The sequence below is a fragment of the Scyliorhinus torazame genome, chromosome 2 (genome assembly GCF_047496885.1).
Source record: "Scyliorhinus torazame isolate Kashiwa2021f chromosome 2, sScyTor2.1, whole genome shotgun sequence".
Lineage (NCBI taxonomy): Eukaryota > Metazoa > Chordata > Chondrichthyes > Carcharhiniformes > Scyliorhinidae > Scyliorhinus > Scyliorhinus torazame.
In genome coordinates this window covers 170841447-170855182 of record NC_092708.1, presented here as the reverse complement: position 1 = coordinate 170855182, position 13736 = coordinate 170841447, and the positions used below count along the sequence as shown (strand labels likewise).

Genomic DNA, 13736 nt, shown 5'->3' with positions numbered 1-13736 from the left:
TTGTACACTCCTAGGAGGGGTTAATTGATTGACTTCCTCGCCCGACGCAAATGATGCCAGAGTCTTCTCTCATGATCCCTGCGCATACGTTCAAGAACTTTAAGAAGCAAAGTGTGAGCGTGATACCCCAGCAGAGGTGGAGCATGGCTACAGATTTTGAATCAGCACTGGATTCTGCAATTTCTGTCAATGAGATAATTCACAATAGCTTACGGGAGCCTTGCATATGGCAACTACGGCATTAAACTTTGCTAAAGCATTTCAAGTAATACTGAAGCTTGTAAGGATGAACATTACATCAGGGAGGCTCTTAAGCACACAGCTTAAAATACATTGTAAAATCCAAATGTACTTTAGCTCTGAATCAGCTGGGAGGACAGGCGTGCTAACGTGAGTGTCCTTGAAGGAGTCAATAGCACCAGTATCAAGGCCATGATCATCCAAAACCAACTCCGCTGGGCCCTCCCATATGCATAGGATGTCAAAGTCCCAACTGTCAGAGCAAATCTTCTTCATCCAGCTCAAGGAAGAACCACAAACAAGAGGAGGACGAAGAAAGCTCTTCAAAAACACCTTGAAGGCTTACCTCAAGAAATGGAACACAGATTACATGGAATTTGCAGTGCAGAAGAAGACTATTCAGCCCATTGAGTCTGCACCGGCCCTTGGAAGGGGCACCCTACATAAACCCACACCTCCACCCCATCCCTGTAATCCAGTAACCCCACCTAACCTTTTGGACACTCAGGGGCAATTTAGCATGGCCAATCCACCTAACCTGCACATCTTTGGACTGCCAATGTCTGGGAGTCCTTTTCTCACAAGAGACCTACTTGGAGGCTATGCTGAAATTATACTTTGAGGAACATTCTGATCGAAAGGTCACAATTCTTTGAGTACACCCGACAGCAAGAGGGGGCCTGGAAAAGGAGCCTGCGAAAGGTCCAAGGACCGATCCCACCTTTTGGAAACTCCCGCCAAGTGAGTGATTGCAGATGCAGCTCTAGGATCGGTCTCATCATCCAACTCAGGACCCCCAGAACCCACGACCAGTAACACGGAGTATCTTATGTGGGCAATCAAACTCGTTAGCGGGTGTTCACCGCACTCTATCCATTATAGTTCCTTTACTGAAATAACACCCTCATGTCAAAGTTAAAAAAAATATTTCTTTCACTTTCTGTGACTCCAAACTCACTTTATATAGTAAAGTACCTTTCTAATGGAATTAACAGCTTCATGACAAACTAAAGGTTAAAAATTAAAATATTTCATCCTTTCACTTTATTTGCATTTTAAACATATTTCTAAATGCTAAACACGAATAATATAAAACACTAAACCAATGGCTCCCGATGTCTTCTGCCTTTGATCGATGATCCTGGACTGAGAAATAAAAAATAAGGTGTAAAAAACATACCTAACATTGGGGCAAATCGACTACTTTAGTGCTGTCCCTGGGGCGTCATTCTCCGACCCCCCGCCGGGTCGGAGAATGGCCGTTGGCCGCCGTGAATCCCGCCATCGCCCCCGCCGAAGTATCCGGTACCGGAGAATGGGCGGGGGCAGGAATCGGGACGCGCTGGTTGGCGGGACCCCCCGCTGGATTCTCCGGCCCGGATGGGCCGAAGTCCCGCCCAGAAATTGCCTGTCCCGCCGGCGTAAATCAAACCTGGTATTTACCGGCGGGACCAGGCTGCGTGGGCGGGCTCCGGGGTCCTGGGGGGGGGGGGGGCGCGGGGCGATCTGGCCCGGGGGGGTGCCCCCACGGTAGCCTGGCCCGCGATCGGGGCCCACCGATCCGCGGGCGGGCCTGTGCCATGGGGGCACTCTTTCCCTTCTGCCTCCGCCACGGCCTCCACCATGGCGGAGGCGGAAGAGACTCTCCCCACTGCGCATGCGCGGTAAACTGACAGCGGCCGCTGACGCTCCCGCGCATGCGCCGCATTTCCGCGCCAGCTGGCGGGGCAACAAACGCCATTTCCGCCAGCTGGCGGGGCGGAAATCGCTCTGGCGTCGGCCTAGCCCCTCAATGTTGGGCCGGCGCGATGCCCGTCTGATTGGCGCCGTCTTTGGCGCCAGTCGGCGGACATCGCGCCGTTGGGGGAGCATTTCGCCCCTGATTTTTCATTTTGCATGTCCAGAGCAGTGCACGAGTTCAAGATGTCAAAGGAAATCAACACCACATGCTTCCAGCGCACAGGCCCATACGTCACACTTCTGGGTCATCATTCCATGCATGTGTGGTTAATTAAAAGTGTCAGGACAGGTGGACAGACCAGTTAATAAAGCATATAATATTCTATTAATAGTGGTGTAGAGTACAAGAGCACGGAGGATATGCTGAACTTATACAAGGCACGTGTTAGACCTTGGCTGGAGTACTGTGTACAGTTCTGGGTACCACTCTCGGAAGGATGTGAACAAATTGGAGAGAGTGCAGGAAGAGGTGTATAAAAATGATTCCAGTGATGAAAATCTTCAGTAATGAGGATAGATTGGAGAGAATAGGGCTGTGCTCCCACTATCCAACAGCACTTTTCTGTTTTCTTTGGCCTCGGGAGGTTTTACCCCGCTGAGACTGAACCTAGAGGGATTTCCTCACAGAAAGGCTACTCGCAGGTCAGGGCATCTTGTCCGCCAGCTCTGATCTTATTCCCCCGCCCCACACTTTCAGATCCACCCCCACCCGCATTTTTGACCCACCATTCATCTCTCCAATCTTGGGGAAGCTCCCTGGAACTCCCCTTCACCTCTCCACCTGGCAAGCCCCACCTCAGACCTGACTACTGCCAGTTCGAACCTGGCACCCAGCTACCCTGGCACTGCCAACCTGGCAGACTGGAAGTGCCAGGGTTCCCAGCTGGCTATGATTGGGAGCCCGACTGGCAATGTCAAATGCCTGGGTGCCAGGGGGAGTGCCAGGGTGCTACCCTGCCCTGGCCCCAATCATCTGGGATTTCCAAATCCGGGGAGGCCCTCGGGTGCTGTCACGACTGGTCAGTCTGTGTGGATCAGTATTAATAGATGCCCTGGTGAGGTCACCCAGGCACGGCCGGATGTCCCGGGCACCTGGTGAATCGAACATCCGGGTATTTAAATGAGCCATAAATACTCACTAACACCTTATACAATTGCAGCATAACCTCCCTAGTCTTAAACTTCATCCCTCTAGCAATGAAGGACAACATTCCATTTGCCTTCTTAATCACGTGTTGCACCTCTAAACCAACCTTTTGTGACTCATGCACTAGCACACCCAGGTCTCTCTGCACAGCAGCATGTTTTAATATTTTATCATTTAAATAATAATCTCTTTTGCTGTTATTCCTACCAAAATGGATTACCTCACATTTGTCAACATTGTATTCCATCTGCCAGACCCTAGCCCATTCACTTAGCCTATCCAAATCCCTCTGCAGACTTCCAGTATCCTCTGCACTTTTTGCTTTACCACTCATCTTAGTGTCGTCTGCAAACTTGGACACATTGCCCTTGGTCCCCAACTCCAAATCATCTATGTAAATTGTGAACAGTTGTGGGCCCAACACTGATCCCTGAGGGACACCACTAGCTACTGATTGCCAACCAGAGAAACACCCATTAATCCCCACTCTTTGCTTTCTATTAATTAACCAATCCTCTATCCATGCTACTACTTTCCCCTTAATGCCATGCATCTTTATCTTATGCAGCAACCTTTAGTGTGGCACCTTGTCAAAGGCTTTCTGGAAATCCAGATATACCACATCCATTGGCTCCCCATTATCTACCGCACTGGTAATGTCCTCAAAAAATTCCACTAAATTAGCTAGGCACGACCTGCCCTTTATGAACCCATTCTGCGTCTGCCCATTGGGACAATTTCCATCCAGATGCCTCGCTATTTCTTCCTTGATGATAGATTCCAGCATCTTCCCTACTACCGAAGTTAAGCTCACTGGCCTATAATTACCCGCTTTCTGCTTACCTCCTTTTTTAAACAGTGGTGTCACGTTTGCTAATTTCCAATCCGCCGGGACCACCCCAGAGTCTAGTGAATTTTGGTAAATTATCACTAGTGCATTTGCAATTTCCCTAGACATCTCTTTTAGCACTCTGGGATGCATTCCATCAAGGCCAGGAGACTTGTCTACCTTTAGCCCCATTAGCTTGCCCATCACTACCTCCTTGGTGACAACCATCCGTTGTCACATTCCGGTGTCAGTCCGGTGCCTGTTCGGGTACACAGAGGGAGAATTCAGAAAGTCCAAATTACCTAACAGCATGTCTTTCGGGACTTGTGGGAGGAAGCCGGAGCACTCGGAGGAAACCCACGCAGACACTGGGAGAACGTGCAGACTCTGCACAGACAGTGACCCAAGCCGGGAATCTGGGATCCTGGAGATGTGAAGCAACAGTGCTACCCACTGTGCTACCGTGCTGCCTTTCTTTGATGTGATGTGAAGTAGGACTGGAAGTCCCGATGCAGCACTCACTGAAATCGGGACAAATACTTCAGTACAAATCTAGCCTCTTGTAACAAAACACGTTAGAACAATGATACAGTCCACAAGGTTACTATAACAATTTCCATTATTCACTCCTATCCAACAGATTCTCTGTCTAATCCAATATTATAAACCTCAATTCAATAAGTTCTTTTATATCTAAAAGCGTATTTAATATAAAGTATTCGAATTGGGGCGTTCAGAAAGTTTGAGTTGATCAACTTAATGAGTCAATTTTGTTACGGGGGGGGCGGGGGGGGGGGCGGTGGGGTTAATGTTTGTAAGGGAGAAAAATTGTGTTAAAAAACTTTAATAAATATATATTTTTTAAAAACTTAATGAATCTATGTGGTGCTAGAATTATTAACACAAATAGAAAATATTTTAATGATGCATTTAAGTTGAAGTGAATATTATATTCCTTGCCTTTTCCTCCAAGATAGCCAGATAAGCAGTGTTGACAAAGTATATAAAAATGAGAAGTTGGAATAAAAACAAATTTATTTTACATTACGAAACTTGATTAGGTCCGCACACTTTACTGAGTAATAGATTCTAAATTAATAATACTGAATAGACACTGGTGCAATCGGGTACTTAATCATTCTTTGGGTGAATTGCGCCTGAAATCTGAACTTCAAAGTTAGTAGATGGTGTCAAACAAAGAACAAAGAACAAAGAAATGTACAGCACAGGAACAGGCCCTTCGGCCCTCCAAGCCCGTGCCGACCATACTGCCCGACTAAACTACAATCTTCTACACTTCCTGGGTCCGTATCCTTCTATTCCCATCCTATTCATATATTTGTCAAGATGCCCCTTAAATGTCCCTATCGTCCCTGCCTCCACTACCTCCTCCGGTAGTGAGTTCCAGGCACCCACTACCCTCTGCGTAAAAAACTTGCCTCGTACATCTACTCTAAACTTTGCCCCTCTCACCTTAAACCTATGCCCCCTAGTAATTGACCCCTCTACCCTGGGGAAAAGCCTCTGACTATCCACTCTGTCTATGCCCCTCATAATTTTGTATACCTCTATCAGGTCGCCCCTCAACCTCCTTCGTTCCAGTGAGAACAAACCGAGTTTATTCAATCGCTCCTCATAGCTTATGCCCTCCATACCAGGCAACATTCTGGTAAATCTCTTCTGCACCCTCTCTAAAGCCTCCACATCCTTCTGGTAGTGTGGCGACCAGAATTGAACACTATACTCCAAGTGTGGCCTAACTAAGGTTCTATACAGCTGCAACATGACTTGCCAATTCTTATACTCAATGCCCCGGCCAATGAAGGCAAGCATGCCGTATGCCTTCTTGACTACCTTCTCCACCTGTGTTGCCCCTTTCAGTGACCTGTGGACCTGTACTCCTAGATCTCTTTGACTTTCAATACTCTTGAGGGTTCTACCATTCACTGTATATTCCCTACCTGCATTAGCCCTTCCAAAATGCATTACCTCACATTTGTCCAGGTTAAACTCCATCTGCCATCTCTCCGCCCAAGTCTCCAGACAATCTAAATCCTGCTGTATCCTCAGACAGTCCTCATCGCTATCCGCAATTCCACCAACCTTTGTGTCGTCTGCAAACTTACTAATCAGACCAGTTACATTTTCCTCCAAATCATTTATATATACTACAAAGAGCAAAGGTCCCAGCACTGATCCCTGTGGAACACCACTGGTCACAGCCCTCCAATTAGAAAAGCATCCCTCCATTGCTACCCTCTGCCTTCTATGGCCTAGCCAGTTCTGTATCCACCTTGCCAGTTCACCCCTGATCCCGTGTGACTTCACCTTTTGTACTAGTCTACCATGAGGGACCTTGTCAAAGGCCTTACTGAAGTCCATATAGACAACATCTACTGCCCTACCTGCATCAATCATCTTAGTGACCTCCTCGAAAAACTCTATCAAGTTAGTGACACACGACCTCCCCTTCACAAAACCGTGCTGCCTGAACAGCAGAGGAGAGAGGTCATTCTGTACAGCGTATATATACCACACTGTACAACGTGTTGCTATGTTGAAGCAGTTACTCATCTAACTGTGAGCTCAAAATGGCAAAGGCAAGAATCAGTCTGATTTTCTACAGGATGTGAGAGTTTGTGATTACTATCTCGGCATTCTCAAGCTTATTAATTTATCTTGTCTCTTTCCACAGATCATCTTTTACGTGTCCCTGAACGTTGGCTGCAAAAATCTTCCATCTTCATTTACAGACATCATCACGTTAATCTGCACCTCAGCTAAACCTGACTCAAACAGAACAACAAATCCATTTACCGTTGTATTGTCCCTGGAAATAGTCACGCCAATGAGGAAAGCAACTGAAGCAAATGTTGTTTAATTTACACAGTGAGGAAGCTGGGTATATTCTGGAAATAAGTTCTTGAAAATGGATTTTGTAACCATTGCTGTTTGTAAACAGAACGTAGAAAGAACGATGGACTCTCCCTCTTTGTTTTCACACAACAAATAAAATGAAGTGAAAGCAAAGTGAAGGGAATCAGTGACATGTCAAGCAACATGTCAAATGATGTGTTTTGTTCTCTTTTTGCTGATGTTCATCATCAGATCATATGAATGACAAAGGAGCAGAGGAGAGAGGTCATTCTGTACAGCGTATATATACCACACTGTACAACGTGTTGCTATGTTGAAGCAGTTACTCATCTAACTGTGAGCTCAAAATGGCAAAGGCAAGAATCAGTCTGATTTTCTACAGGATGTGAGAGTTTGTGATTACTATCTCGGCATTCTCAAGCTTATTAATTTATCTTGTCTCTTTCCACAGATCATCTTTTACGAGGACAGAAACTTCCAGGGCCGGCACTATGAGTGCAGTAATGACTGTGCTGACCTGTCCCCTTACTTCAGCCGCTGTAACTCCATGCGTGTCATGAGTGACTGGTGGGTGATGTATGAGAGACCCAATTACATGGGATACCAGTATGTTCTGAGCAGGGGAGAATATCCTGACTACCAGCGCTGGATGGGATTCAATGACAACATTGGCTCATGTCGCACCTACCCATATGTAAGTTGGCTGTTTACATCTTCTGCTCAGATGGAGGTCAAGAACATGTTCACTGAGCAAAGCATCCAGGTTTGGGGAGTTAGCCTGTTTTTTCACACGGGCTAGATTCTCCGCACCACATTTCTGTTTCACCCCGCCGGCGAGATGCTCCGTTATTCCGGCTGGTCAATTGGGTTTCCCATTGTGGGGCTGCCAACGCCGTGGGGAAACCCCGAGCTGCCGGCAGAATGGAGCATCCCACTGGCGGAGATTTAACAGTAAAGACGTACAGCTGAGTTTTAAAGGTTTAAATCTGCATTGGTAGGAATTAGAACTCATTGCTCCTCATTGGGTCCTCATTGGGTCATATCATTTTACAGGCACTGCGTTCACCTTGTAAAACAGGGTTAGGGATGCCTCAGTCCCAGCTTTGGGTGCTCAGAGAGATTGATTGCACGGATTATAGTGGCTGTGGTGTTCTCAGCAGGTACCGCGGAGAAATTGCTTTTATGAAGAGTCTCCCTGATGTCCTAAGGACAATGTGGATACTTGTCTAATTCAACAATCAGATCCCACATCCTCACATACTTCCAACAACTTCATATGCCCCATGCCCTGTGTCCACTCTCATCCAGTCCTTATGCTCCCCACATGTTTAAACTGCTTCTGGAGGGTAGTTGTGCATCAACTGTTGATGAGTGCTGATGCTGAATTTGGGTCTTAGATTGGCATGTTGCTGCCTCCAAGCCTGGGAACGAAAACTAGTTCAGTTTCTACCTTGTAAACACAAATCTGTTAGAGACTATTAGCATTTGGCAATGATTGGATAATATATTTACATCAAATTGATTGCACAGAAACAGGTCGTTCAGTGCTGTTCAGTCATGTCCATGTGTTTATTCTTCACATTAATATTCTCCATCTCTCTATGTTCAACACTGTGAGCAGGTCCTTGTTTCCCTTTTGTCCTCATGCACTGATTGCACTGTAATGATATGTGTAGTACAAGTGTAGTAAAGGGTTAACATCCAAAACTCTGTGTAAATCAAACACTAGATGGCGTAACTAAGTTATTGTATATAAGGCAGCATTTCTTGGAATTATGGGGGAACATAGAACATACAGTGCAGAAGGAGGCCTTTTGACCAATCGAGTCTGCACCGACCCACTTAAGCCCTCGCTTCCACCCTATCCCCGTAACCCAACAACCGCTCCTAACCTTTTGGTCACTAAGGGCAATTTATCATGGCCAATCTACCTAACCTGCACATCTTTTGGGACTTGTGGGAGGAAACCGGAGCACATGGAGGAAACCCACGCAGACACGGGGAGAACGTGCAGACTCCGCACAGACAGTGACCCAGCCGGGAATCGAACTTGGGACCCTGGCCCTGTGAAGCCACAGTGCTATCCACTTGTGCTACCGTGCTGCCTGCCATGATGAGAAGCTGATGAGAGCAGAGTGAGAATTCATTTGGGAGATATAGCACAAGATCAAGTCATAGTGTAGTTTAATAGAGAATATTGATTATTCAGTATTATTAATTAGAATCTATTACTCAGTAAAGTGTGCGAACCTAATCAAGTTTCGTAATGTAAAATAAATTTGTTTTTATTCCAACTTCTCATTTTTATATACTTTGTCAACCCTGCTTATCTGGCTATCTTGGAGCAAAAGGCAAGGAATATAATATTCACTTCAACTTAAATGCATCATTAAAATATTTTCTATTTATGTTAATAATTCTAGCACCACATTGACTCATTAAGTTGATCAACTCAAACTTTCTGAACGCCCCAACTCGAATAATTTATATTGAATACGCTTTTAGATATAAAAGAACTTATTGAATTGAGGTTTATAATATTGGATTAGACAGAGAATCTGTTGGATAGGAGTGAATAATGGAAATTGTTATAGTAACCTTGTGGACTATATCATTGTTCTAATGTGTTTTGTTACGAGAGGCTAGATTTGTACTGAAGTATTTGTCCCGATTTCAGTGAGTGCTGCATCGGGACTTCCAGTCCTACTTCACATCACATCAAAGAAAGGCAGCACGGTAGCACAGTGGGTAGCACTGTTGCTTCACATCTCCAGGATCCCAGATTCCCGGCTTGGGTCACTGTCTGTGCAGAGTCTGCACGTTCTCCCTGTGTCTGCATGGGTTTCCTCCGGGTGCTCCGGCTTCCTCCCACAAGTCCCAAAAGACGTGCTGTTAGGTAATTTGGACTTTCTGAATTCTCCCTCTGTGTACCCGAACAGGCACCGGACTGACACCCGAATGTGGCGACTAGGGGCTTTTCACAGTAACTTCTTTGCAATGTAAGCCTACTTGTGACAATAAAGATTATCATTATTATTGTAGCCACAGAAAAGTGAGATCAGGGTCACAATATGAACCCAACAAAACTGAACTTTGCTGCACTCAAATCCTTCTAATCATTTTAATCCTTTGGTTACATTGCCATTCCCATAAAAACGAGAGGAAAAAGTTAATGTATTCCAGACAATCACAGAAATTACGGAATTTAAAGTTTTCATTCCCTCACCCCATTATCTGGGAAGTTATCCTTACCTTTAGTCCACTTACACAATACATTAATGCTCAGCAGAAAACTGTTAGAACGCATGATGTACTCGTTGCACAAACAGCCCAGGACATCTAGGTTATCAGGTATCGTGAACTCTCATTCCCAAATCACCCACATAGGAGGACAAGATAATGTTAACATGAAGAAAAATAAACTAAAATTTTACTCATCATAAGAAATGTTCTTATGGGTCTTCCATTGGATCTGACAAATAAATCCATTTTAACTGTATACAATTCCACAAATGTTTCTCAATCTTAATCAGGTGAAAATATAAACCAAACATCCCTGTTCATGTAATCAATTGTCCCAGCTCTATTCTTTTTGATAATCTTTCAAGTTTGTCCCTTCTGATCCATCAGCTCCAGTTTTATAACCTGATTCAAATGTATAATTAATACCATCATCAACAATATGCTTTACCTTCTATTACAGTACCGAGGTGGAAACTACAGAATGAGGATTTACGAGAGGCCTGACTTTGGAGGACAGATGATGGAATTCATGGATGACTGTCCATCTGTCTACGATCGTTTCCGTTACCGTGACATCCACTCCTGCCATGTGATGGATGGTTACTGGAACTTCTATGAACATCCCAACTACAGAGGCCGACAGTACTTCATGAGACCCGGTGAATACAGGAGATACAGTGACTGGGGCGGCTTCAACTCAACTATCGGATCTTTCAGACGCATGAGAGATTTTTAGACCTTCTGTGACAAATATGATTTTGATTTTCTAACGTATGTGAAAGCAGAATAAATATACAGAACATAACTGCAATTTCACTGAGTTGTTTTGTGTTTGGATAATGAGGGAAATTGTGTGTAGTGTTAAGCTATTGAATGGAATGGATAAATAATACCTGAGACAATAGTTTTGGAGAAATGTCCAAGGTGAGAAAAGGCAAATTTAGGGCAAATATGGGAAGTTCTTCCCATAATACACCTTGTCTCATTTTCTATTCCATCGAATTGAAGTTGAAAATTCCATACAAAGTCAGTTTGTGAAAACTATCATTAGATGAACAAATTTGATGATGAGGCAAATCTGAGTCTCTGTGGCAAACGGATATCTCTATTTCCTGTCAATGCCCCACTACCCTACTAATTTGTCCACTGCCAAGTAAAGAAAGACGTGTATTTTGGATGCCTTTCACAGCCATCGGATGTCCCAAAGGGCTTCACATCCAATGAAGTATTTTTGAGTTTTGTAGTCACTGTTGTCATGTAGGAAACACAGTGGCCAATTTGTCCACAGCACGATCCCACAAACAGCAATGTGATTGGAAATGACAGGATAGGAATAAATAGGAACTTAGGAGCAGTAGTCCATTCAGCCCCATTGATTTCTTGAGAAGGGAATTCCACAGACTAATTGTGTGGGATTCTCCATGCCGCCGCACCCGTTATCTGGTGTGGTGCACACCCGCTGGCAGCAGGATTCACCATCCCGGCAGTTGGCCAATGGGTTTTCCCATTGTGGGCAACCCCACTCCGTCGGGAAATCCGTCGGCATGAGTGTACTGCCGACAAAATGGAGGATCCCGCCGACGGAGAATCCAGCCCATGATCTTTGAGGGAAAACATTTCTCCTCATCTCAGTTATAAACAGTAGAAATCTTTTTCTTCAACATTTCTTTGTGACATTGACTGAGGGATAAATATTGAGCAGGGCACTGGGCTAAATTCTCATGCTCTTCTTTAGAATAACGCTGTGGGATCTGTTATGGTCACTTCAAAGTGAAATCAGGGCCGTGGTTTAACATCGCATATGACAGACGGTATATTTAACAATGCAGCACTCCCTCAGTACTACACTGAGTGTTAGCCTAGATTGTTGGGCTGAAGTGCTGGAGTAGGACCAAAACTCACAACCTCTGAGACAAGACTGTTCCATCTGAGCCAGGGCTCCATTATCTCCTTCCTTTTAGAAAGTTATGAGTGAATCTGCTTCCACCCTTTCCGGTAGTGTGTTGATCATTTTCTGTACCAAAATATATTCTCCTCATCTCCCCTCCCGTTCTTTCGATAATTACCTGAAATCTGTGCTGTCTGGTTACACAAACCTCCTGCCACGGCAAACAGTTTATATTTGTTTCCTCTATCAAGGGGCTTCATGATTTTAAACACCTTTATTAAAATCTCCCCTGAACTTTCTCCACCCAACTCAGCTTTCTAATGTCTCAGTTTATGTGGTACTAACCAATAGAAGTACATTTCAAATGGCCTGAAGTAAACGGCAAAGGGGAATCCGAAGAGTTGATGAGAAAGACATTTATTTAGCATAACATCTGTTTTTACACTGGACCCGGTTACACATCTCAGGGTTCTGACCTGTTACACTAGTGCTGGGTAACTCACAACCCAATCAGCATAGAGAACAATCATCCACAGCTGGATGAGTCCTCTGCAGGGTTAAAACACCCCTCTCCCCCAAAGTCCGAAAACGACCAAGGAGCCGAGGCCAAAACAAAATTGAATGGAACACAGAGGACAAAACACAACAAAACTGCAATGGCCAGACGGCAAAAATAAAAAAAAATGTTTTAGGCCCAACAAGGCACCACGAAAATGGGGGAAGAGGACGGACCAACATACACCCCACCGAACATTACGTCCAGCCCAACACCCCCAATAACCACACAAAGAGCGAAGGCCTGGGGACGGTGAGCACCATAGCGTCTGATCCATCAACCCATGGCCTTCCTGGCACCAAAATAGACCAGATTGTGGGGAGGGGGGTATCATCATACAATGCCCAAAACTAAACCCCATAGACCCCAAAATCTCTTGCCTCAGCATACAGGAAAAAAAATGAGAATTAACTGTGCACAACGAACGCCCAGGGAGCTGTCGCTCCAGAATTTTAATGTAATAATAATAATCTTTATTATTGTCATAAGTAGGCTTACATGAACACTGCAATAAAGTTACTGTGATAGTAGCAATTCAATCAGGCACATCACACAAACAAAAATAGGGTCCACACCCCAACAGTGTCTGCAGGCACAAACCTTGCAGTCATGCGCACGCAGCAACATCAATAGCCAGGTAAAATACTGCTGTAGTCCATCTCGTAGTCCTAACCATCATGGAACAGCCTTTCAAAATCAACTCTGCACTCACAAACCCTAACGACAGTCCAAAAGGGCGGCAGCCAACTCCAACAAGGGGTTGGATTCTCCGGTCGGCGACGGCGAAATCACGTTCGGCGATGGACCGGAGAATCCAAATTTACGACAGAATCGGGGGCAGTGCCGCCGCTTCTGCGGTGCTCAACCACCACCCTCCAAAGCGGCCACAAATGGAAAACAGACGAAAACGTTGTGCGACATTCACCAGAAGTCGCCCTGATGACGTCACCTCTGGTACTACCATGTACACCAGACTCTGTAACTCTCCCAGCACACGCACTCCTCAAGCCGGCATCAATCCTAGGCCCAGCACTCACCTGCCATTTCAATACCGGTTCCAAAATGAAGGCCTCGCAGAAACAAAAGACCATCCCTCAGTCCACACTCTTAAAACAAATTGGAGGAAGAGCTCCAATTCATCCTGGTCGCCAATGAATTAAACGGCAAAGGGGAGTCAGAAGAGTTCATAAGAAAGACATTTATTCAGCATAACAGT

At 45.2% G+C, this 13736-nt stretch overlaps 1 protein-coding gene across 1 annotated transcript; it reads left to right on the top strand.

The window, feature by feature from the left end:
• Positions 1-478: 478 nt before the first annotated feature.
• On the top strand, positions 479-10887 carry LOC140406996 (gamma-crystallin S-1-like). The gene is made up of 4 exons (XM_072494800.1): positions 479-622; positions 6652-6777; positions 7216-7527; positions 10537-10887. Exons 1-4 carry the CDS (start codon positions 479-481, stop codon positions 10810-10812), a joined length of 858 nt encoding a protein of 285 aa, XP_072350901.1. The 3' UTR covers positions 10813-10887.
• Positions 10888-13736: the final 2849 nt, after the last annotated feature.

Coding starts and splice junctions, on each gene's coding strand:
- LOC140406996 (XM_072494800.1), top strand. CDS start 479: ATGTCAAAGTCCCAACTGTCAGAGCAAATCTTCTTCATCCAGCTCAAG. Junction 6,778..7,215: donor CAACAAATCCATTTACCGTT/GTATTGTCCCTG, acceptor GATTTTCTACAG/GATGTGAGAGTTTGTGATTA. Junction 7,528..10,536: donor CATGTCGCACCTACCCATAT/GTAAGTTGGCTG, acceptor CTTCTATTACAG/TACCGAGGTGGAAACTACAG.